Genomic DNA, 23,825 nt, shown 5'->3' on the forward strand with positions numbered 1-23,825 from the left:
GAAAGGGAAAAAATGGCACTGACAGTTTTGTGGGGGTTTCAATAGAAACTCTTCTTACTAGAAATACCACATGCCCCACTCCTATTACTGAGGTATGATTTGATAAATTGCACAGTCCCAGCATCAAACACGTAACTAGCAAAGGTTTTTTTTTAATCAGAAGTTTATGAAAACCGAACTCGAGTACATTGTTCAAGTTGCAAAAAATTACTCACTTCTCTAAAAAGCTTCAAGAATCGACCACCAGTCACGTGACCGCGCTGCGTCCCGCCTTGAGACCATGTTGATCGTCCCTGAAGAAGTAGTGTTCCTCAAAGTACATCAGCATCTGCGCAAACATATACATACATCTCAAATATCTTGAATATTACAGGCAAAAATGATATACTTAGATATGTAGCCGCTTATATTACTCCATTTTCCTTTATTCTCACAAATCGGAACAAACCAAGCCTGTTTCCATGCCTTAGAAAAGTAGGCCTGCTCAGTGCCCGGGTTAATGTCTAGTAACTGGCTAAAATATCTTTTTTCTCATAGACTCGATGAGAACTTGAAGATCATAAACATCCAAACCAGCCCATCAATACTGTTTGCGAAGTTAATACCCTTCGGTGTTCGATGTGCCACACTAAGAAAGTACTTATCAAACTCATGTAATATTAGTTGGGTAGTAAGTCGAGGATACCCCACAAGGCCACATGATCATCACGTCCTCACTCATGATATTATCAGGGGGTGGATCGTAAAAATGTACTAACCTATTACTCTTTATTTTGTGTCATTAAAATGTCCTTTTTCTCAATCGGTGTAAAAGCATTCCGTTGTAACTCATAGGAGTAGGAAATTACACAACTTGAAAAGGTAAAAATGTCATATGAAAAATTTTGTTGGAAAATCTTACATCAATATAATTTCCTACTTATACCGACATTAAAGACAAACATAAAGACTATAAACGTCCGAAGTTGGTATGTCAACATTAACTACCTCACTATACCAAATATTTGGCAAATTACTTAAGATACTTAAGTCAATGTGTTAAGTCTAACCTAAAGCAATTTAATTGAAATATTTTATTTTTAAGGTCCCAATATTTAAAATTCCATTTAAACAAAATTTTTATAAATTACTAGAGGTGCTTATGGCAGTAGTTTTCGCAAATTTCAATTATATATTGTCTCAATTTTGGAAGTTACAATTTTTCAAAATCTATCTTCCAAATTGTGGTGCACTTGATTTCAAACACGACAAGAATGAATGCCATTATTTATTGCCAGATTCAATGAAACTTCTTACAGCTTATCAAGCAGATGTAAACCATTTATTAGATTAAAATTCTATTATGCGCCAGTTTGATTGTGATTAGTAAAAAATTATTATAAAGGAAATTTAGGTTAGCTCATATTTAAATAAGAACATCGGACAAAGCCATCGCGTCAGATCGAATGAATAAAGTATCGAGCGAAAAGATCAGGACATGACAGAAAACGCCTGAAAAAATACTAAAAAACAGAAATTAGATCACTTTTCCAAGAAATTTTAATTTAACAAATTAGGACAGCAAAAACATTATTAATCATATCAATCATATTAATAGAATACCTGTTAGCTAACGAGATAACAAGTAGTGCTTCTGAGATTCCCTTAATGTTCACGATATAAAAGGTCGTCACTCGTTAATATTTTTTCATTTATTATTACTTTTTTTTAATTCAATTTTAAGCTTTTGCTATTTATTTTTCCAACAACAGTTTCTAAGAAAAACGGTGGTGAAAGTGGTCGCAACATATTTCGTAAATTCTATGCATTTCGATGGTAAGGAATGACCTAAGTCCAGAAAACCATTTCCAGTTCACTAGATGTGCTAGGAGAGTTCGAGAGCAATTTCCTGTTCTGACGTTACTTAAGTTCGTTAATTTCCTTTAATTAAAATCCTATAAGAAAGTCAAGTTGGACAAATCATACAACACCACTACCTACTGGCCCAGCGTACTCCCAGCCTAACGCCCTTTTTAACCTTTTAATTTCGTTTGTGGAATTCTGTATTTATTATATTGATTTGTTTTCTGTTGGCTTAATCAAAACCCATTTTTAAATATAAAGTGATGTTGAACAATTTAAGGAAGAATATTACACTATTCTAAAAAAAGTCGATTTAATAATTTATCAAATGTGCCTCGTTCGAAAATTATTTTGTTTATATTTGAAATAGCAACATCCTGACTCCTGTGGCTGACATTTCCCCTTTTTCACCCTTTGTATGTTTCGACCGTTTGGAGCTTGTAGTAATGAGCATCAGCCTTTAATGTTTTGAAACCGAGACTAATTGGCTTTTTGTATTTTGTTTGTTTTTAAGCAAATTGTAAGCTTTAAAAAGAGGGTTATAATATTTGTGTGGAAGTTTTTCTGTAAATTAAATTCCGACGAAATTATTTTGCATTTTTGAGGTGCATGAAAACGGCGACTAAAATTACCTGAGCGGCGTAATATTATGCCTATTTCATGCCGTAAGAACAAAATTGTAAGATGAAGGCACTTTAAAAGCGTATCACAAGCTGAATACGCCACTGCACGTTTCCTCCTCCACTCGCGTCTCCCCTCCCTTGTTTATATTTACTCTCCGAGCCCGAAATGGCACAAAGCAACGGCACAACACGGACCATAGCTGCACAGATCCGTCCTAATAAACTTTGAATTTTTTCTGGTCCACCGAATTTTTTGCGAACCTGTGTCGATTTCGAATGATAATTGTTTTCCTAAATTTAAAGGCAGGGCGCTGGCATCATTTTGGACTTTGACGTCAGCATAGAGGCGTCGTCTAGCGCCCAATGTGCGTTCTCTGAGGGAGTGGCGAAGGATCATTTTAATCTTTTTATGCCATTCAAATCCAATGGGTGGTACCCTGCAATCCTGCGCTCGCGAAGATTTATCCCACTTTTGGATTTATACTTATGTGGCTTAGAAAGTTTTTAACGTGTAACAGTGCATGTGGACTGTCTAGACTGCTGAACTAACCTCAATCGTCCTCTTATTTTAAATTTACATTTTATTTTGCAATATGCTATAACCATTGCAGCTTTTATAATTCGGAAATGGGTACTTACACTGCGCATTAAAAGTCCAAGAAGATGTACTGTTCTAGAAAACTCTCCAAGCACTACATTATTATAGCAAGCATTATATTAGTGCATTATTTATAGCATTACACTTACATTACAATTTTAAAAAATGATAATAAAAATTCTATGATTTACTTAGGTCCATCATAATAAATTCATTGTCAATTACAAATTTATTGTCCGCGTTCGCAATTTTCACTTAGTTAGATTTTTTATTTCTGAGAAATAGGTATCACTGTTCACATAAATGCGTATTTGAAAACTTTTAAGAACTATGTAAAAATCAAGTCACTTGCAAATAACCAAGAAAACTTGACGAAAAAACCAATGGAAAAGAAATTAAGCAATGTGTCAAGTGAGATAGAATCAGTGGAAACATTGTTGGCCGACTGCATCTCCTCCTGAATCGGCCAATTGGTAGGCGACTGACCAACAACGTGCTTATTTCGAATTTTGAATAGAAAACATTGTCAAGTTTGTTTTGGTCTCTGATACGTGAGTCTCAGCTTGCAGAATATTTGATTAGGCTGTAAATTAATAAGGTTTTCGAGTTTGATGATGTGATACCATTAAAAATTTACTGGCACTTTAAAATTAGAGAGAGCACAAACAATGAAATGCATTCGCACCTTTAAATTTTAGGTAATTAAATTAATACTATAACATATTTTTTGGCGCAGAACTTTGAACCAACAGCCCAACATTCAACGTTTACGCCAGCAGCTATAAGTTGTTGCCGAAGCTGTGCGAGGGCAACAATCAGATAATGGCGTTAAGGGGTTTTAAGCCAAAGGTGTAAATAACGTTTTTTATACCAGGGGGATGGTTAAACCTTCATGAAATTATATTATTTTGTAATTCTTTTTCTCTAAATTGTAAATATTTTTCTCTAAGCTCTCCAAAGTAAAGTAATTGAAAATAAATTTAGAAGGCTTATTTGTGATTTTAGGCCCTCAAATGGAGGCGTATAATTATACTTTACACCCAGACGCACAAAAATTGTTTTTGTCACTGTCATTGTTTTTTTTTGTTGGTGCTTACATTTTTATACAATTTTTGACGAAATCATTACTTTAGGTATTGCACCATATTGGAAGGTGTCCAGGGATTGTGTAGATCTTCTTATATCTCGTACATTTTAATTTTCCTTCGGTTTGGCAACCATATATCACTTGTACAGCCAACTAACAACTTCCTATGTACCTAAATCAATTACCAGTAACATATTCTATTATGAACGCTATGCTAGAGTAGAATTGATAATTTACAGTTAGATGTTCTCATTGGCAACTACTAAGGAACCTCTGATGTGGACGGAATGTATCTCCTTTGATGTTCGTCGAGAACTTGAATAACTTTAGAGAACGCGTTGAACATTAAAAAGAAGATTCTAATTTTGTCTTAGTATTTCCCAGAGTGTTCAAAATACCTTGAAAGTCAATGTGAATTTAGTCCATTTCCAAAACAAAATGGAAATCTCTTGGGAGTTCCGCAAAATCAAAACTTTTGTGTTCGTTCGACCATTATTATAAAGTTATTGACATCTGATGATAAATATAAAAGTATTGGACAAAAATTAGTAATAATGCAAAAATTTTTAAAGGTTTCACGGGATTTGGGAAAAAATATTATTAAAATATTGGATATTCGAGTAAAGCTTTTTTGGACTCTCACCAAAGGCGTTTAGACTAACTACTTAGAAATTAAATTTTCTAACAAAAAACGAATTAAACATTTGTATTAGAACTATTCACTATATCTATTATAGATTTTCCTTTATGTATTTGAAAGTATTAGATCCCTTAATGTAAAAAGAAATTTATTACAAATGATTTTTTATCTTTACCTTTATAGTTATTATTAGCGTTAGCAATTACCAGATCACCAGAATTGATATAATGTTTTATAATTTAAAAGTCAATTATAAAATTGTCTTCAATATCGAATGAATTTCAGCTGCTCGCTTTATGTGTATATAATACAGAAAATAGCGATTATTAAATATTATCAAACTATATGAAATAAAAATAATTAAACCTCATACCGGTTTTAAAAAATCTTTATATACCCAGTAAGATCTCTATAAACTTTATCGATTCTACACGAACTGAATTCAAAGCTCACCGCTAGATGTCTCGGACACAAAAAGGTTTTCTACTTTAAATTTGAAGCAGCAATTCGCTGTTGAAACGTGTTATTGTATTTGGAAAAATCTTTTGACAACAAAAATAAACGTTTTACTAAATTTTTTCAACTAAACCTTAAGAAAACGAATTATTATTTCCATGAGCTTGATTCCATATGCCGCAGGTTATGTTTGCTCCTTAGCAACGCAGATAAAAACCCCAGGTAGAAGTAAATGAAAAATAATGAAGTTTTAAATTTGTTTTCGTGAATATACGAACACAACTTTCCACATTTTCTTGGTTTATAGAAAATTAAAAACAAATATAAAGTTTTCCTGTTTGCAACTTTATTTATTATTTCTAGGTTTTGTCCTCTGGCAACAACAACTCGCTGCCCTACGTCGAGCATTATAAGGTAAGCAAAACTTTTCTGTTCCAATTCGGTTGATCATCTTGAAATATTGGGAAGTATACAATATTTTTCTTTTCACTTCAAATACTGCAAACTTGCATTAAAAATTGAAAAACGCCTTTACAAACAATAGAACCATCATACAATATCTTAATCAAAAAAGTTACCCACGACATCAAACCCAGTAACATGAAAGACATTTTTTATTAAAACCAGTTTGGTGTTGTGATTTCGAAAATTCCGCAAACACATTTCTGGGAACACATTTCATAAAAATATCGAAATCCAAATGAAAAGCGATTTTTTCATTTTGCGAATAATATAGATAACACAGCTCATACCAGATTTGCGTATTGCCATGCTTGGTTAACGTTATTTTTGTTAAGTATACAAGTATTAATATGTTTATTTCCCTTTTGACGTTCTAAAAGAAGCATTTAAATGAAATTAATTTTCTAAAAATACATAAATACACATAAAGGAATAATTATTTTTCAAAATATCGCCTTAGGTAATATGTTAATTAATTCACTTAATTATAAAATACCATAACTAACATTCCTTCTACTCTAATTGATGACGGTAAAGCAAGAAAATATTAATCCCTAACAAGAAGAATTAACGAGACCTTTTGTAAAAACACGAACGGATTCCTGAAGTTGGCAAAACGAAATGCGAAACTTGCAGCAGGATTTCTGTAAGAATGCAGTTTCTAATTATGAAGAGCCTGAAGGTAATACACGGATAAACAACATATTCATGGATTTATTTTTACATTCTATAAAGAATCTAATTGCTGCTTGCTATGTTGAAATCTTAAAACACAATATAAACATAACCTTACGGACAATTCTCGTGCCGAATATATTTTTTAATCTCATGATATTTTCAAATTGATCGAGGAAACGAGATTTGAAAATTGAAAAGTGTTTTTTTTTTGGCACGAATCTATTTGCATATACATTAATATTAAATCTACATCACTCTCTAGTTAAACTTAAAATCGGTTTCGCATTAGATATAGATCTATATTACACGATTTTGTAATTAGAGGAAGATACGTGCAATATTTGAAGTGCAATGAATCTCTAAGCTGGATGTAATTCTGTTTACGTTCAATTTAGAGCAGATGTATCCAGTACACAATGCGATAAATGAGCATTTGCTGCTTAGTGACGTATTATTACAGCTGGAAAGTGCGGCAATTAAGTGTGGAATGAGGGTAATTATTCATTGTGGGTACAAGCTCCTTTTTTTACTTTGTTACTATTAGTTAGAACTGAAAAATAATTATGTTTATTCTAATGGTGTTGCTTGTTCTGAAAAATAACGTAATGGGTCTTTTTCCTTTAACAACAAAAATATTATATCATTATTTAGTTTGAATTAAATTTGGTCCACGCAGTTTTCCACATTAAGGATATTCATTTATAATATGCTCTTTTTTCTTCGCCCTCCATAAAGAACATGCACTCAATATTATATACCTTTGTATAATGTTTTCTCTCCCTGTAGTATACAATGAATTGTTCACATTCGATTTGAAACTCTCCGAAAATGCGCGCCCAATGGTGGTAAAAAAACTAAAATTTTGATAATCCTAGAAAATTTCAAGAAATTCATATTTCTGAACAACTCTTAGGAACTTGATGAATTCTCCAGTATTGGCATGGTTCCAAAATGTATTTGAATGCACAAGAAGTCTAAACAATGAGAATTAAAAGAAAACTAATAATATTCCAAAATGTAAATTTTTTTAGATATTTCCATGAAAATTCTGAAAATATCTTGATAAAATATCAGCGCACCCTCAATATTCGAGAATCCCCAAAAGTCACTTTTACAATAGCTTTTCATTGTGAAAATCTACAGAAATCTTCGAACTTCCCTTGAGGATATCTAACAATTTCCGTAGATCTCGAAAAAAATTGCGAAAATGTCGAGAAATTCCGCTGAAAAGACAACATGTGCACTTATTTTTAAGACCTAGTTAGTAACTTTGGGCGCTTCCTGGGGTTATCAGAGACCGGATTTGGACATATGGTTTGTTCGAATATCGAATATTATTGCCATTCCTGATTCATTAATTAACAAGATTGACTTAATGAGTGAATGTAGGGTGGGAACGGGTGTAGGTGTTAATGGGACTGTTAGCTGCTATAGGTGTAGGGTACTTGATATATTCGTCCCCCTTTGCAGCTGTGGAATGGCATAAATTTTAGTGGCAAATAAATTTGTCCGAATTCTCCTTCTCGGCCATCGGAATAAAACATCCTAAAATATCTTTCATATCCGTAATGCTTTTTTGGTCGAATTGGATTTAGATTTGTTTGGTACGGATCTGATTGTGGGATGCTGAGGTATATGATCTTATTCACATAATTGAGAATCCAAATCGTGAAGTACTGGATGCTAGGGATGTTTGTGATTAACAATTATATGTTGTGTTTGCTTGAAGAAATTAGGTATAGAAAGCATGATAAGTCTCTTCTAGCATCACCAGCATCATTATTATATCGTTCTCGTCAATTTAACTATTCATAATTCATAATTAAAAAACTCCGAAAGAAAAAATATTTTAACTCCCATTTGATATAGACCTTAACAAACATATCCTGAATTGCCTCCGTGTAAAAAGATTTCAAATCGAAACCATCTAAATAATGGCTAATTCCCAATCGGGACGTTGAGGTCAGGTTTACATTAAGGCTGTTAAACTTCCAACACACACGAGACCGAATTGTCCCAGAGCTTTTAAAATTTTTCAATAGCACCGGAAAATACGTAACTTTCCGGTAAAAGGCCCGGTATTATTTAATACAAATTTAACTCGGCATGATTTATTTATAAGGGTTGAAAGGTTCGAACGGGATAATTTGAAGAGACTTCCGGCTATAGGATCCTTATCGTAACAAATAAACTAGATATTGTATAATTGGAGAAGCATTGGCTTTTATGAAGAAAACGTTAGGTAATTATTATATGTATTAATTTACTTCGCATCAGTAATTTTTATAGCCCTCCGGCATCTTTAAGCTAGACAAGAATTAAGTTCCTGGAAAATGCTTGAAGAGAGGGAAAAATCGTTTTAACTTTCTGCTCTAAAATAACAAGAAACTTTAAAAGTGTACAAACCACTAATAACCTCAACATATCAAGGAATATAAGTATTAAAGTGCATTGAAATTGAGTAATCTTTTTAAATACATTTTGTAATTAAAAAAAAAGGTTTTTAGTGGAATCACAACATTAACTTTTTGACTAACTTCAAATCAACAAAGCACAACATAATTAAAAATACATGCATTCAATTAGTACTGCAATTCAACCTGATAAATATTTATGCCAAAGTTGTCTTTTTGTTTGTTTTGATTTTATATTCCAAAATGCTATTTATAATTGATACGTTAATATTTTTGTTGAATAAATGAGTTTTGAGTATGGTTTGCATATTTTAGTTAACCGTATATTATTATCTTTGAAATGAAAAATATTATTGAATAGGTGTGTTTACAGTGGGAAGCTCCAACAATATTCCAGTTTTATTTTGTCATCCTAATAAATAAAGATGAACGACCGTGCATGAATATTAATTGAATTGCTTTTTAGATCCATTGCCAATAAATATGGTTTGCAAAGGGGATTCCATAAAGCACCAAATTAAATAGTTTCGTCGTAATAACACTCTATATCTGCAATAAATATTTGCATTATAGTTAAACTTTGAGAAAAGCTAATAACATATTCTCATTGAAGTCCTTGACAACTGATGAAAAGTTCTAACTTCAAAGGGATACCTTACCCAAAGTTTCCCAATTCAGGAGCATGGGGGCGTCAAACCAAATTAAAGTTTAATTCTGGAATATCGGAAACAATTAATGTTGAGTTATAATTTTCGAAACGCCCGTGTCATCGATTCTGAAATTTACTTTGCACTTCCGGATGTTTAATTTCAATTTTCAATTAGCGGTAAAATAGTTCAGTTATAACTTCAACAACTTTATTACAGCTTCTAAGCTCGCAAGCCCAGAAAAACGAACACCGGCTTTCCAAAGGCACTCAGAGTAATAGATTTCTATGTTTAGCCCAGCAGTTAAAATGCATATTGGAAGCTTCATGACAGCATTAAGTCTATACAAAGGAAAGAGCAATACGTTTCCCAAGCCCTTTAGAATTTTTCACTGGAAAAAGTACATGCATTATTTAAACGTAAAATCTGCCAAGTTTTCCCTGGATAATTCGCAGAAGATTTGTTTGTTTTCTGCACCTGGATTAAGACGGTTTGTTGCAGGAATACTCTTGAAAACTCTCTCTTACAGGAAGCAAGGGAAAATAAGTGCACGGTTAAACTTCCTTTATCAACTTTTCTTAAGTATACCCAATATTTTGTCTTTATCAATAATCCCACACATAGGCTCGCATTTTTAATTAACTAACAACTCTAATGGGAGTTCCCTTGATTATATTACTATCAATTGTATTATGCAATAAATTGTCGAAGTCTAGTAATGGAATTGTGTTATGTGAAAATCATTTGAAAAGGTATTAAGCAAGCGATCCGACAACAATTTAACGTACTCACGGAACAAGTTTCAGGAACCATTAATCAATGCTTCACGAGCTTATATGAATTTCAAAGTATTAAATGGTATAATAAGAACTACAATATTAAACTAGTTTTATTGACAGCATGTTTCGTGCATTATGTAGATCGTTTGAGTCAATAATCTAACAGGGGTACGAATATTTATTTTTGTTGTCTCTTTAATATTTAATACACATACATGTTTTTTGTGGAACATACACAAACACACACATATACACATCAAGGTAACTAACTAATTTAATACGATAAGAATGCTCATTTATTATCAATTTAAGAGAGCTTAATGAAAAAGCATTTAGGAAGCAGACTTCAGAGTAGTTCAATTAAGCTTTGCTTTTCAGTATTTTGTAGCAAAGAATTTTGGAGCATGGAAAGTGACTAAGGAATTATTTTAAGCTAGTTCAGGTTAGTTAGTCAGATGTTGCTTGGGACTCGCAACTTTTAAATTTTTTGAAATTGTTACTTAAACTATGGATTTTCTTACACAATTTTAGAGACATTTTCTAAGTTAAAATAACCTTTTATTGTCGTTGTGTATATATATATATATTTTTTTTAAAAGAAATTCTCTAGGAATTCACTTCCACTAATTTTTTCATCGAGGCTTCTTGCTAGTTGCAAGTGAGTTTACATTTTATTTTCATATAAGAATGACTTAAAATGGGATTCGTGTTTCAAATAAAGCAAACTATTTGTCTTCGCTTATATGTGACACTTATAAATATTTTGTAAATTCTTCCATTCCCCCGAAGGCGTCCAGCAGCAGTTCCTTCCATTTCCTTTACATGGAAGCTCTTATCAAGTTTTGATAAAAGGAAATTACTATTAACTCAAAATTTTTAAACCTGAACGAACTCGACTTAATATTTGGCAATCTAGAAGTAAATCTTCTAAAGAAACCGAGTTTTTCTTCAAAAGGACTTTGGCTTTTAAAATAAAGCTAAAATAAATTAAAGCTTTTTGACTCTTAAATTAATTGAAGACTTTGGATGAGGAATGCATGCTTAGACCATTCCTTTTTTCAATTAATTCCACAAAGTACATTTTGTTGCCCGCAATGATTTTCCTGTGGCATTCACAAGTTATTTCTGGGCGTCTGAGCATTTACTCCACAAACACAAGTTTGTATGTTTTCGTCTTCTGTACAGCTTGCGAATATTGTTTATACCGTGTTTTTGATAAGAAACATCCAGCCATGAGCGCGTTTCAAATGCCTAAAAAAATCCGGACCTAAATTAATAATTAAATAATTCCGGGGTAGATCAAGAACTGATAAATGTGCAGTTGTTACAGCTCTTACTGATTCAAATACCGCTACTAATGTTGTTAGCTCCAGAATGGTTCGAAACTTTCCATCTAAGAAAATCACATGAAATTTTTTCCCAATTAATTCGGAATACTCCATATTAGCTACATAAATCCACAGCCATTTGAAACAAACCCTTAATTACTAACTTCCCCACTTTTCCTTAAGATTTCAAATTAAATTTTGAGTGTCTTTAGAGCGTAAGAATCTTAATGGAGATAGGTTCGAGCGTACAAATTTAATTTTACAACAAACATTTCGGGCTACAATGAAGTGGGGTATTTTCGAGTTTAGAGTTACAAAGCAGGATTGGGTGGCAAAAGAATGTCGTTTGTCAGCTTAGACTTAGCAACACTAGAGATAAGAAGTTTCTGATAGAGTTTATACAAGGAATTTGAAAAGTGAAGACTTTGAAAGTTTATATATGGCTGTTTAACGCGTGAAATTAGTCCGGGGCTTAAATTAAGCGTAGCTGCTTAGGGAGTATTAAAAGTGCAACAGAACAAAGGAACGTTAAATCGATATGAAGTGTCAAATATCTGAGGAAATAAATTAGATTTGGCCGCGAACACGGAAATATTTTTAGAGGATATTGATATCTTCTTTAAGTGTGCTTTCCGCAGTGGAAGTTTACCCGCAAAAGGGAGTTGCGGCGCTTAATAGTCTTCCGCGCAGACGATTTTTAAATTCTCCGCTTCTTCGTTTTGATGTTGAGTTAAATAATAATCAATTACCCCGAAATGAACATGTACCACTCCCGACAGCCTGAGGGGTATAATCTTTTTTAGAGAAACACCTGCATGTTCTCTGGTTGCCGACATATGGGGAAACTGCCTTGCCACGAAGCGATGTTGAAACGCAAACGCAAGCGTATACGGCATGTACAATTTTAACAAAGCGCGTTAACCGCATCGCTTGCGGCTATACATTTTGTTTAGGAAAGTTGTTTCAGCCATTGCAGTGAATTTCACCCTCTGTTCATATATTTTCGACAGTCCTCTGCAGCATATTTGTTTGTTTCCTATTCTGGTTGCCGTACGTTCCTCGAAACTTTAAATGCTATTTTTTCAGAACAAATTCCAATTAAAACCCACAATGTACGTCCAAAATTTGTTTTCCATCCCTTCAGAAACTCTATTTTGTGCCTCGCACATCTGAGCTCGCTACGAAAGGGCCGAAAATTTATTTATTTTTCTTCAGAACATCTATAATTTTTATGCTTTAACGAACTGTTTGTAGGTGGATGACCTTTTCACTATTAAATATCTTCCACTGTCTGCAGGTATATTATTGCCGGCTGGACCACCCTCTTACTTGAATATTCAAGAACTAATCCACAAACCGTTACTTTAGAAGCTGTTTATTTTATCAGAAATTGCCTTATAGAACTAGGACGAACAATAACAAACAAACTAAAAACGAGTGAAATTAAATGCTTGTGTTGCAAGTGAAGTCGCACTGAAGGGTAAAATTGAATAAGGACGTTGCAACTGAGGTCGGTACTGAAGAGCCGATTGTCTCCTCCACTTAATCTGCGGCGTCATATGACACAAAGAACGAAACTTTTATCCCATTTATGGCCGACAAAAATTTAAGAATGAAATCTAAACTACCCTTGGGTGCTACCATATATTGAAGCCGACGTTTCAGACTTATGAGCACCATATTTCGTTTTTACGTCTCAAGTTGGTTCTTACTCTTAGATGCGCATAGATTCTTAATTATATGTAGTTTGTTATAATAAAACGCAAATAAAAATCCTCTTAAATCTATAAATTAATAATCATTCATAAATTTAAAAAAAATGTTTTTTGAAAATGTTCCAATAAAATGCTTGAAGGAAAAAGTAAGCGGAATTGTCTTGTAAGTCAAAAAGACATCAAAATAGTCCAATACTGTCGATATTTTTTCCATCTTGCCCGAATTTGTTGTAGTTGCATAGAAAGACTGTTTGGTCCCAAGAGAAAAGTCTTTGCGAACACCTTCCTTCAGATATTTATCCAGCACCTTCTCCAATTTCTTCAGTAAAAAAGAATGTTAAACTTACATGAGTTTGAGTGCTTTTGGGTTTTATGCGATATATACAATTTTCAGAGTATGAAGAATCTGAACATGAGCCTAGCCATTTGGAATACATAATTCCGAGCTAAACTTGCCCTGATGAGCCTTTGATGTTTTAGTTTAAATTATGATTTTAGTATATTGGCATCCTATGCGTATGATCAGCAATGCGTTTCAGTGTCTTTGACTACATCAACTAATGGTAGTATTTAACTATTTCATGTTCAACTATATATGTTCTTCATTAAACGCAAATTTAATCATTTGATGGTATTTTATTTCCCTTTAAAAATACTTTACCAAATTAAATAAAATAATATAGGATAAGCAAATATTCCATGTTGCCCGAAAAAAATCTGCATTCATGATTCAAATTCACTGAGAAATAAATAAAAAATGAACCCTTTTATAGTTGGGCTGCAATGACCAATGACAATAATGAATATATCATGCAAGTTTACTTTATAAAATTCGCCCCCCATAAAAATTCAACGTCTGCCTTAATGTCTTGGATTTTATTATGAGTTCATTAAGTTCAGTTTATTAGAAACAAAGTAAATATGCCAATAAACTTATATTACTGAATAAATAGTGAAAAGGTTAGTTATGGAAATCGGTTAATCGCTATCGTCAATATTTCTTGCAGGATTTCTCGAAATACTAGAAACTATGGCAAAAATGGGCCCCACATTAATTCAGTCGAAATTGTTTTTATTTTAGGACGACGGTATGTACACAGCTGGATAACTCGTAAAAAATGTTTCAGTAAACTTTTTGCAGATTTCAGATTACAGTGTGTTTCGAACAATTCAAGCGGATTTTTGAAATGTGACTACAGAACAAAAAAAATAAAATTGTAACAAAAATGACACTGATCTGGCCATTAAATTCCCTTAAGTTTTTCTTATAGAACAATATTTGTAGTTCTTTTAGTGTCCAAGATATATGGATATATGGTATATATTAACACACAATTTTACTAACATTGTATACATTTATCATCGCTTAAATTCTTTTAACATTCAACGATTTTTTTTTCATCTAGGTTTTTTTCAAATTCTGCTTACGAGTAAAAGAAATGCGTAACACTCTCTCAATTGGAATCGTGATTACACGATAAAGCAAAAATTTATTTAAATTTAATTTAAAAATTCTCGTCCATCATCATTCTGAAGGCTGCAACATTTTTAATACTTTAGGTTAAATAACACGCTTTCATTATATTGTTCACATGTCAAATTTACAATTAATAATAGCATATTTGATTAGGTCTAGCTATTACAGCTAATTTTCCCAGGTAGGCTACTTCACATTTTATTGTATTCTTCATTCTAGCCCAATTTAATGCATGATAATGTGTGAATACATTTGCTGCCAAATCCGAACTGGAATCGGTGTTCTTATTTGAAATTCACCTAACTATATAAACAAAGACGTAATACTTACGTTGTTGGGCAAGGTCGAGAAAGACACTCTCTCAAAAACAAGTTAATAAATTACTCAAAGCCACTGGCACAAGCAAGTTCATTTACTTTCTTCAGTCGGTAATAAATCGGTAACGGTATTTTCCATCTATAACGCTTTAAGGGTCCTTGGTATTTTACATGCATAAAATATGACTTCCTTGGTTCCAATGCCTCAACAAGTTCTTTACTTCCGAACTTTGCAGTCGGGTTATATTAATTTAAATATATTATTTATAAGTTGGATATAGTTGGCCAAAAGAAACTTTTAATAGCGGTTTTAATTTTTGCAACATTAATGATTTCGTAGATTTCATGGGGGCTATGAGAACAAGCTTGTATTGGATTTATTATTAAAATGGTTGCAGTTCTAGAGGAGAATTTACTAAGCTCATACTTCAATATAGCTGCTGTCGTGAATATCTAATTATCCTTTATGTAGTGGACGTTAAAAAATTCACTGTGTTAAACTTCAGTCTGGAGCGAGTTTGATGCCGTAAAATGGGATATAAAATTTTAATGTTATGGCTATTGGAAATTGCTCATCAGGGACGATGACAAAAGTAGACAAATATTTCTCATGGAATAATCTGTAAATTTTATAAAGTAGCTTTTCATCGTGAGCTATTGAAAATAAGCTCGGTTTACAAATCATCTAATATATGTATATTGTGCGAAAAAATTTTCTGTCACTTATTCAATGTTATTACATTTCAAGTTTGTCATATTTCCTTCTTTCTCAATTTATTCCTCGGTTTCTCTTAGCCTGCATTTTTGACACAAAAAGTGAAATATCGTTGTTTAGCTTTTACTGTTAGTAAATATTTGCTCAAGTTTAGAGACGAATTTTTCTAAGCTTGTTTTCCTATTGTTTTCTTTAACGATTTATCTTCGCTTGTATAGGAACTTCGCATATATTTCTACTTCAAGTCATGATCTTTAATCCAGCAATACTTAATACAAGTGTGTTTTAATTTGGATGAAAACACGAAAGATTTTTAGACACGAAATGAACGAGTTGTCACTATATACAGGATATCTGTAAGTCATGTGCAAAAAATCTGGACGTTATTCTGCATTAATAATTACCACCCCAAATTTTTTTTTCACAATATATATTTGCAGTTTTGAACATTTACATTATATTAATAAATATCTGTTTAAAACTTATCTTGAGACCTTCGCAAAACTGCAGAATTTATGCAATAGAATTGCACAAATTCTCCAATTCGCCTTTATGTGAGAGTTCTCCCGGAAGGGAATTCGCCATTTTTATATTTATATGCGTTATTATTTATATAAGTTATTTCTACTTGAAATATGTTTCCCTAGAGGTAATATGTTTGGTGAGGTTTCATCATATCTATTTGTTTTGTCTTGAATCATTTTCTGTATGATCAACTTATTTTTCATTTTCTCTTTAAACATATTTTGGGTACGTCTGAAATAATGTCCAATAAAGATCTATTGAATAATTTTTCCTGAATTAATTGCAGACAGTCTATTCTGAAAGAAAAACAAAAATGAGTAAAATAAATGTTAGAGAAGGCTATTATTATGTGTTGTCACAGTTCATCACGCCACGTTGCATGACCAGCTATTTTCATAAAAACGATGATATCTTCAACCGGAAAAATACCATGCAACAATCTGTTGTCAAAGGTTGACTATACTTTTTTAATTCCCATTTGTTATAAATAATTAACGAATAGTGAACATCAGTTTAGGTAAAGAAGCATCACCAATTCACGGCCTCAGCGGAGGAACTGATCGTATTAAGCCCCATTTCGTGTACACCTTTCCACGAACACTTAAATGCATTAATAAGTAGTAGCTATCCCAGAACCGCACTTAACACAAGGATGAAGAGATTTTGATATGCGTTATTTAGCATTCCGTTACGTTTTTGATATTCTGAGACTGCGCATGTTTTCCAGCCGCAAACATTACCGCAGCTTACGTTAACGGACGCCGATGATAGACGCGTAGACGTAGACGTAGAAAATAAGAACTGCTCATGCACAGTAATAATTTTCTTCCGACACTAGTTACATCACACAGCTTATCCGATTTAAGTGAACCGTTATGGCCCAATGTCCATTTAAATTTGTGTTCTTTGAATTTATATTAAGTGCTTGTGGAAGAATTTCATATACTGCAAACAAAAATAGTGAACAAAATATTGTTCACTACTTTGTTTATACATCTTATTTCTGGTTATGTATTGGATTAGGCGGTGAGGATGTTCGGTTAGATCCAATTCTTAACTTAATTAGTGGACTGTCCTTGTTGCCAGTTAGGTGGTTAATCAAACATCCAATTGAAACGAACACAGGTGTTAGCATTATAAACAAAGGTATTTTCTTCTGCATGTTAAGACGAAGAACTTTTTCGTTCGACACGATAACGTAATGAGCGTATTACGATCTATTGTTTTTTAGTTTTATCATGAGCTAGACGTAGGAGTAAACGGACAATGTACAGCGTGTCCAAAGAGGGATGTGCAGTATTAGGATTTCGTAAACGGTAATACATACAGTTTTGGTTAAATCGAAAAACGGTTGCACATTCGAGGGAACACTTTCACTATGCGAACAGATTGGCAATGTTATATTTGTTTTTTCAGTTATTTTGATAAACCTAAATTTTCGAATTTAGGCACATCATCAACATCGCTTTGGGTTTAACATGTGGGTTGGGATATTTGGCACTCGAATAATTTGTCTTTCCTTTTATAGCCATTTCCTTAGCAACGAGCACTACGGCATTTAACTTGAAATGCATTTGGAGGAAGCCTTAAATAATCTCCCGTTGGCTTTAACACATAACTGTCGGTTCCAGCAGGATGGCGCACCCGCACATAATGCAAGAGTTGTGCAGAAATATCTACCGCATTGATTTCCTGGAAGATGGACAGGCACCCACTCGGAACGTCCTTGGCTCTCCCGCTCTTCGGACATCACCTCGTTAGATTTTTTCCGGTGCTCCATGACAATGCGCGTTTATCAACATATTTTTGAGGCGAGAGGAGAAATACGATGCAGAGTTCTCAATACTTTTGCACATATACCTAGTTGTTTTTGAAGATCCGGAATGAGTTTTTGACCCTATTAAATTGAAGTTGTGTTAGATATATTTTTTCTTAAACTATTCATGTAATTTAAGAACTTCAAATCAAATCTCACTAATGTCTCTAGCCAAACCCGATAATAACGGTAGCATGTTTATACACGGGAGACTCATTCTTTATGCGCCCGTATTTGTTCTAACCGCTCATTTCCTGCAAACGGATAATGACACACCTGTACGCTCATATACGCATCGGCACGCCCAAACTATATGGTCTACCTGTATACTCGTGTTTCGAGGCAGACAAAGACAAAGTGGTTGCGCAAATATCAGTTGAATATTATATTATGCCACTTATTTGGTTTGTGTGTGAGCCCGGCGTGGTGTTGGATAATTGAAAACACTTTCTTTGTGTTGATGTTTCCAGAGAGATTTATTCATAAAGCAGCATCGAATCTCTATTTTCATTTTACATGTAACATGTTGCTGTATAATTTTAAACAACAAACATCCTCAATGGATGAGCAGTAGCATTATTTGAATGTTGTTACTTCCGTTTGTTACAACATCACTTATTTTTTAAGATTAATAAAAAATTATTATTAAACTTATATGAAATTATTATATTTGTCTTACAAGCTTACCCATTAATAGCGAGAATTGACATTAATTAAATCATATTGTTGTTGTGACTGCTGTTGCCGTTATTCTGGTTGGGTAGTGACGTAGGTGTTGAAAGACACCAATAATGTAATACCTGCAATTAATGTTAATAGTGAATTTCGACACTTTTTGTCTAGAATTTTATGTATGTCTCGATGCGTGACAATCTAAAATTATATAATATATACAGGGCGACACAAAAGCTCTGTGTAAAATTTCACTACAGATTTTTGAGGCAAAAAATTACGATTTAACGCAATTTTCCTTAGTTCAAGAATGGACGGCATTCAAAATTCAGGAAGTCAAAGGGAAGTGTGAAATGACGATTAAAAAAGGGAAAAAAATGGTTACTTGGTTGGTAATTCTATTATCTGAACAAAATGTCGCATCGAGGGGTTTTCGGAGCGACAAATCAGAATCCGTTCACATTGTCGATATACATTGTAGAAAACGCCGTCAACGCTAGGTGAACTGTCTTTAAAGATACATAACTTTTTTTCTATCCCGTATAGAATTAATTTGTGACTAAATTTTTGGTTTCCTACGTGTTAATAAATAATTTTAACGTACAGATTATACAATTCAAACGAAACAAATCAAAACATTCAATTAATCTTCAATTCTCATGTTTTTTTTTATATCTTCATGTTTTTATTTGACTATATCAATTTGTTTTATTATTTATTTTGCTGTGCTGTATGAATAAATATGTACTTTAAAGTTATTTTGCAGGACACGTAGCGCACTTTAAACTTTAAATATCTGAAGGACTGCCTGTAGGAACTTGTTGTAAGACACATTTTTTTGTAAAAATACTGATTTTGTCATAAATAAATTTTACAACGAGTGATAAAAGAGTTACGCCCTTGTAAAGAGAGTTCATCCAGTGTTGCCAGCGCCCCCTACAATGTGTATCGGAAAATTAAACAGATTCCGATTTTTCGCCCCGAAAAACTGCCCGATACTCCATTTTGTTCAGACAGCAGTATTGCAAAACAAGCGATTGATTTTTTCTCTTTTTCAATATTCACTTTGACCTCCTATATTTCGAAAACCGTTCACTTTTAGGGTAAGTTAAATTAGGTTATGTCGCCATATTTTCGTTTTAGAACTCTGCAGTACAATTTTGTAAAGCCCCTTTAGACATACCCTGTATATTTCTATGTTCAATATTAGGATAAATACGTTTCTAGTCAAAGTCAAAGTGTTAACAAAGTATTCAATAAAAATAAGGTTATTAATACTGCGCTGCAAAGGCATAAAATTTGGCTGGGTCTTTATCCAACGAGAATTACTTATTCCGCAATGCAGGAATCCCATTTTAGCGATTCATGCGTTTTACATGTTCGTTATAAAATGTAAAAACGGTGTATTTGAGGAAAATTATAGGCAATAGAGTTCCGGGAGTCTCATATAATATAGCATATAGTCCTACGTCTCCTCTTTTAAATTGAATTTAGTTATCCAAAGGCACACTTCTTGGAATAATCTCGCGGAAATTTGCCTTTGAGAACGCATCCTCTACGTCTGCTTTATCGTGCCGGAAAATTTCATAGTTACCTACCCGTTTTGAATTTCGTTGGAGGCTGTCGGATTTGATGACGCTACGAAATCAATGCTAGACCTAAGTTATAGTTGAACTGAGAACAGTGGATCCACAGAGAGTAGCATAAAATCCAAAGAAGTAGAAATGGCAATTTCCGTTATTTAATACAGGTCCGCCAGGATTGAGTTTTTCCCTTTTCTAATTTCCCACTCTAATGGTTTTTGATTTAAACCCTTAATACACCGTGAATTGTAAATATTAGAGAGCTGGCATCCCGGCGCTACTCTGAAAATGTCTTAAGTTCTACGAAGGCACAATGCTATTCCAACGTTAATTGTCAACTCGAAGTTGGTAATGTAAAGTAGGCTAAGTAACTGAGGCATATCGAAATGACAATGGTATTTAAATTTAAATAGTTGGGTGACAAGGACTTATTTACAATTGGAACACGACAATTCCCAATTTGGATTTCGGGTATAACGCCGACTAATATTCAAAATTAATTTGACGAGATGGAATTAAGCTCCAGGCGATTAATATACTAATTGAAGATTGCAGTTGTTGTAAACAGTAGTTAAGGTGTTTATAAATATACGTCAAATTAATAAATTGGTTCATTTTTTCGGAATTCAATGAACACGCTACGTAACAGTTTTAAAATATTACTTATTAACTGTAATCAATTTTCTGAAGAAATAAAAAATTACCCCGCCCCTTAGTTTTAATTTAATTCAATTTCGTCCTTCTTACGCGAGTTTTACTTAGTAGCAGTCTTAGTAGAACAGAGGCAGTCTCGAGAAAAATACGCAAAAATAGAGATGTAAATTTCTAGATAGATCGACAAAATCTAAAGTTTTCCCGGGATTTGAAAGAGTAGCATATTGGCGGAAAGATAGATAAAGGTGTTTGCAAATAACATGAAACAAAACTGTAAATCGAAATCCCGAGACCAGTCGTCAAAACGTTAAATTTGGCCGGAATTTGGGAGCACAAAACCTACAAAACTGGGCGTCTATGTTCTCGATAAAAATTGCAAATATAAAACTAAATTCCCCAGGCAAATCGGCAAAACATGAACTTTGCTCGGGATTTCAAATTGCAAAACGTAGAAAACAGAATGCCTATATTCGCCAGTAAAATTTGCAAAAATGGGGGGTCTACATTCCTGGATAAATAACCAAAATGTTGGTTTGTCTGGGATGTGAAAGCGCAACATGGAAACAAGGGTGAATATAGGTTATTCTCGAGGAAAATTTGCAAAACTGCAAATCGAAATTCCGAGGCAAATGGCCGTACCGTTAAATTTGTCGAAGATCTGCGAGATCCAAACCAGAATCATCATATAGCATAATACTGTCTGGAAAAATTTGCAAAAACGTAGTTTGGATTTCGAGACACAGAACGTTAAAATTTCGTTTATTTCTTAAATTTTTGTCGACTGTTTCGACATGTTTTGAGATGCTGCTATCTAGCGGTGTAAATAAAAGTCAAACATATCCAAAAACTACTGGAGTAATAGGTAAAATAAAATAATAACTGTGAAGGCCTGAATGTGGAAAATAATGGGCGTATAATTTGTAATGACATGTTGTTTGAAAAATACAGGCTTTTAAAACTCTGCTATAAAAAATTGGTCACCCTATATCGTAATCAATAGTAAGTATACCCCTATAGGATTCATGTAAAAGATCAAATTTTAAGAAAGGCACCCGGAAGAGTGGAGAAACTTTTTCTAGATCCCAACATATTGGAATTCTTTTTAGACACGCCGGTATCATATTACTCTTTTGCACTATGTCAAGAATTCAGTAATCAAAAGAAACAAAGCATTTGTCTGTCGCAGGCTGACAAGCAAAGCTTTTAAGTTGAAGTTAAATCATTTATTCAGATTTTCTTGCTCCCTGAAAAGGTTTGAATCCCGCTTTCATGCATACGAAAATATCTATGTGAGCTCACTTTACAGTTTGTATCGAAATTCCAATGTACGAGCGTGGATCATTACTGCAGCATATACTATTTACCTTCCAGAATTATTCATGTAGTCGATAGAACTATACTGTTACCTTAACACCGATCCTAAAATCGGGCTACTGAGTCAGGCAATATATTTGGGGGCATTTCTCTATAAAAAGAACTAATATCCGTTTAGCCCGGAAATCTTCGAATAAATCTGAAATTGCCGCTGGCGAAATAATCTTATAAGTTATTGGTGCAAAAATTTATACTCGTAAAAATTCGCTAGCAGTAGGGGTTCCACAAATGGAAATTAAGCACTAACTTCCGCCCTAAATGAGTTAAGCCCAATATGAGACATGTAATTAATTGCAGGAACTGAAAACAGGATGGGTCTCCAATTCGTCGGTTTCTACATCCGTAAATCAGCCCACAACAATTTTGGCGGTACCTCCTATCATCACGCAGCAACCCTCCAACACTACGGTGCCAGCTACTGTACAAGCAGTACCCGCTGTTCCAGTTCAAATGAAGAACAACTCATCTATGGTCACTTCACCCATATCGAATTTGGCACAAAAGCAGGACACATCAAGTAAGTACTTCTTTCACTAAGGAACAAAAAAATAATAATGTGTTGAGAAGCGAAAAATTAATAAATATAAGCAATCAAACTAGAATGTTTGTGAGGTAGGTTTTCTCGAGAAAAACTTGCATCACCGGAAATCAAAATTGCGAGATAAATCGCTACAGCGTTAAGTGTATCCTGGATTTGATAGAGCAAAATGGAGAAATATGGTCCCTATATTCTCGATAAAAATTACAATTTGAAATATAAATTCGTGGATGAACCTTTAGAACGTAAAGTTTTTCTGGTATGTGAAATTGTAGCAAAAGGTAACGAACATATATGATCACAGAAATTTCACTCCACTCCGGCATTTTCGTCTAGTTAGGTGAATGCAACACAATAGCGCTCGAAAAAAACAAGTGTATTCATAATTCTGTTGTTATTTTGATTAAAGTGACTAAAGTTACTGCTATTTTTTGCTTCTGGCGGGTGCGCAAGTTGAATAGCAGGAAAGTGGAGTTAAGAAAAGCAAATTCGGTGTTCATACAAATAAATTTTCTATCGTAATGTCTAATCGCAACAAATTTGTTCTAATAACGTTTTTGAGTTCTTTATAAAAGGAAAACAGTGTTGCGCTTCGATAGCCTAATAAATTGTTGCATTTTCAGTGCAATTAGAATATTCATGAGGTTGTAAATACAAAATTCCATTAATGACTTGCATATCTCCCTATGTTGCAGCTGAGAAATTGTAAAACACTTATTTATAACTATAATTAATAGTCACAACGCATTTCTGTAAGAGCCAATGACACATAATATGTAAATGTGCGTACTGCGCGCCAAGAGGCAAATATGTAAATTAGGAGGGACTTGCACGCACAGTCCGAAACAGGTAGAGCTACTTATTTCAATAATGCCGTGACTTTTG

The 23,825-nt window shown here is 33.4% G+C and overlaps 1 protein-coding gene across 6 annotated transcripts in view; it reads left to right on the forward strand.

Annotated features, from left to right (window-relative positions):
• LOC136350713 (cytotoxic granule associated RNA binding protein TIA1) overlaps nt 1-23,825 on the forward strand; it is a 119,430-nt gene that overhangs the window by 67,249 nt on the left and 28,356 nt on the right. For all 6 annotated transcript variants that reach the window (XM_066302725.1, XM_066302722.1, XM_066302726.1 and 3 more), the window contains 2 exons: nt 5,610-5,660; nt 22,700-22,919. In XM_066302725.1, the coding sequence (XP_066158822.1) occupies nt 5,610-5,660; nt 22,700-22,919 (271 nt within the window). The remainder of the gene's footprint in view (nt 1-5,609; nt 5,661-22,699; nt 22,920-23,825) is intronic.

Source organism: Euwallacea fornicatus, chromosome 3 (genome assembly GCF_040115645.1).
Source record: "Euwallacea fornicatus isolate EFF26 chromosome 3, ASM4011564v1, whole genome shotgun sequence".
NCBI lineage: Eukaryota > Metazoa > Arthropoda > Insecta > Coleoptera > Curculionidae > Euwallacea > Euwallacea fornicatus.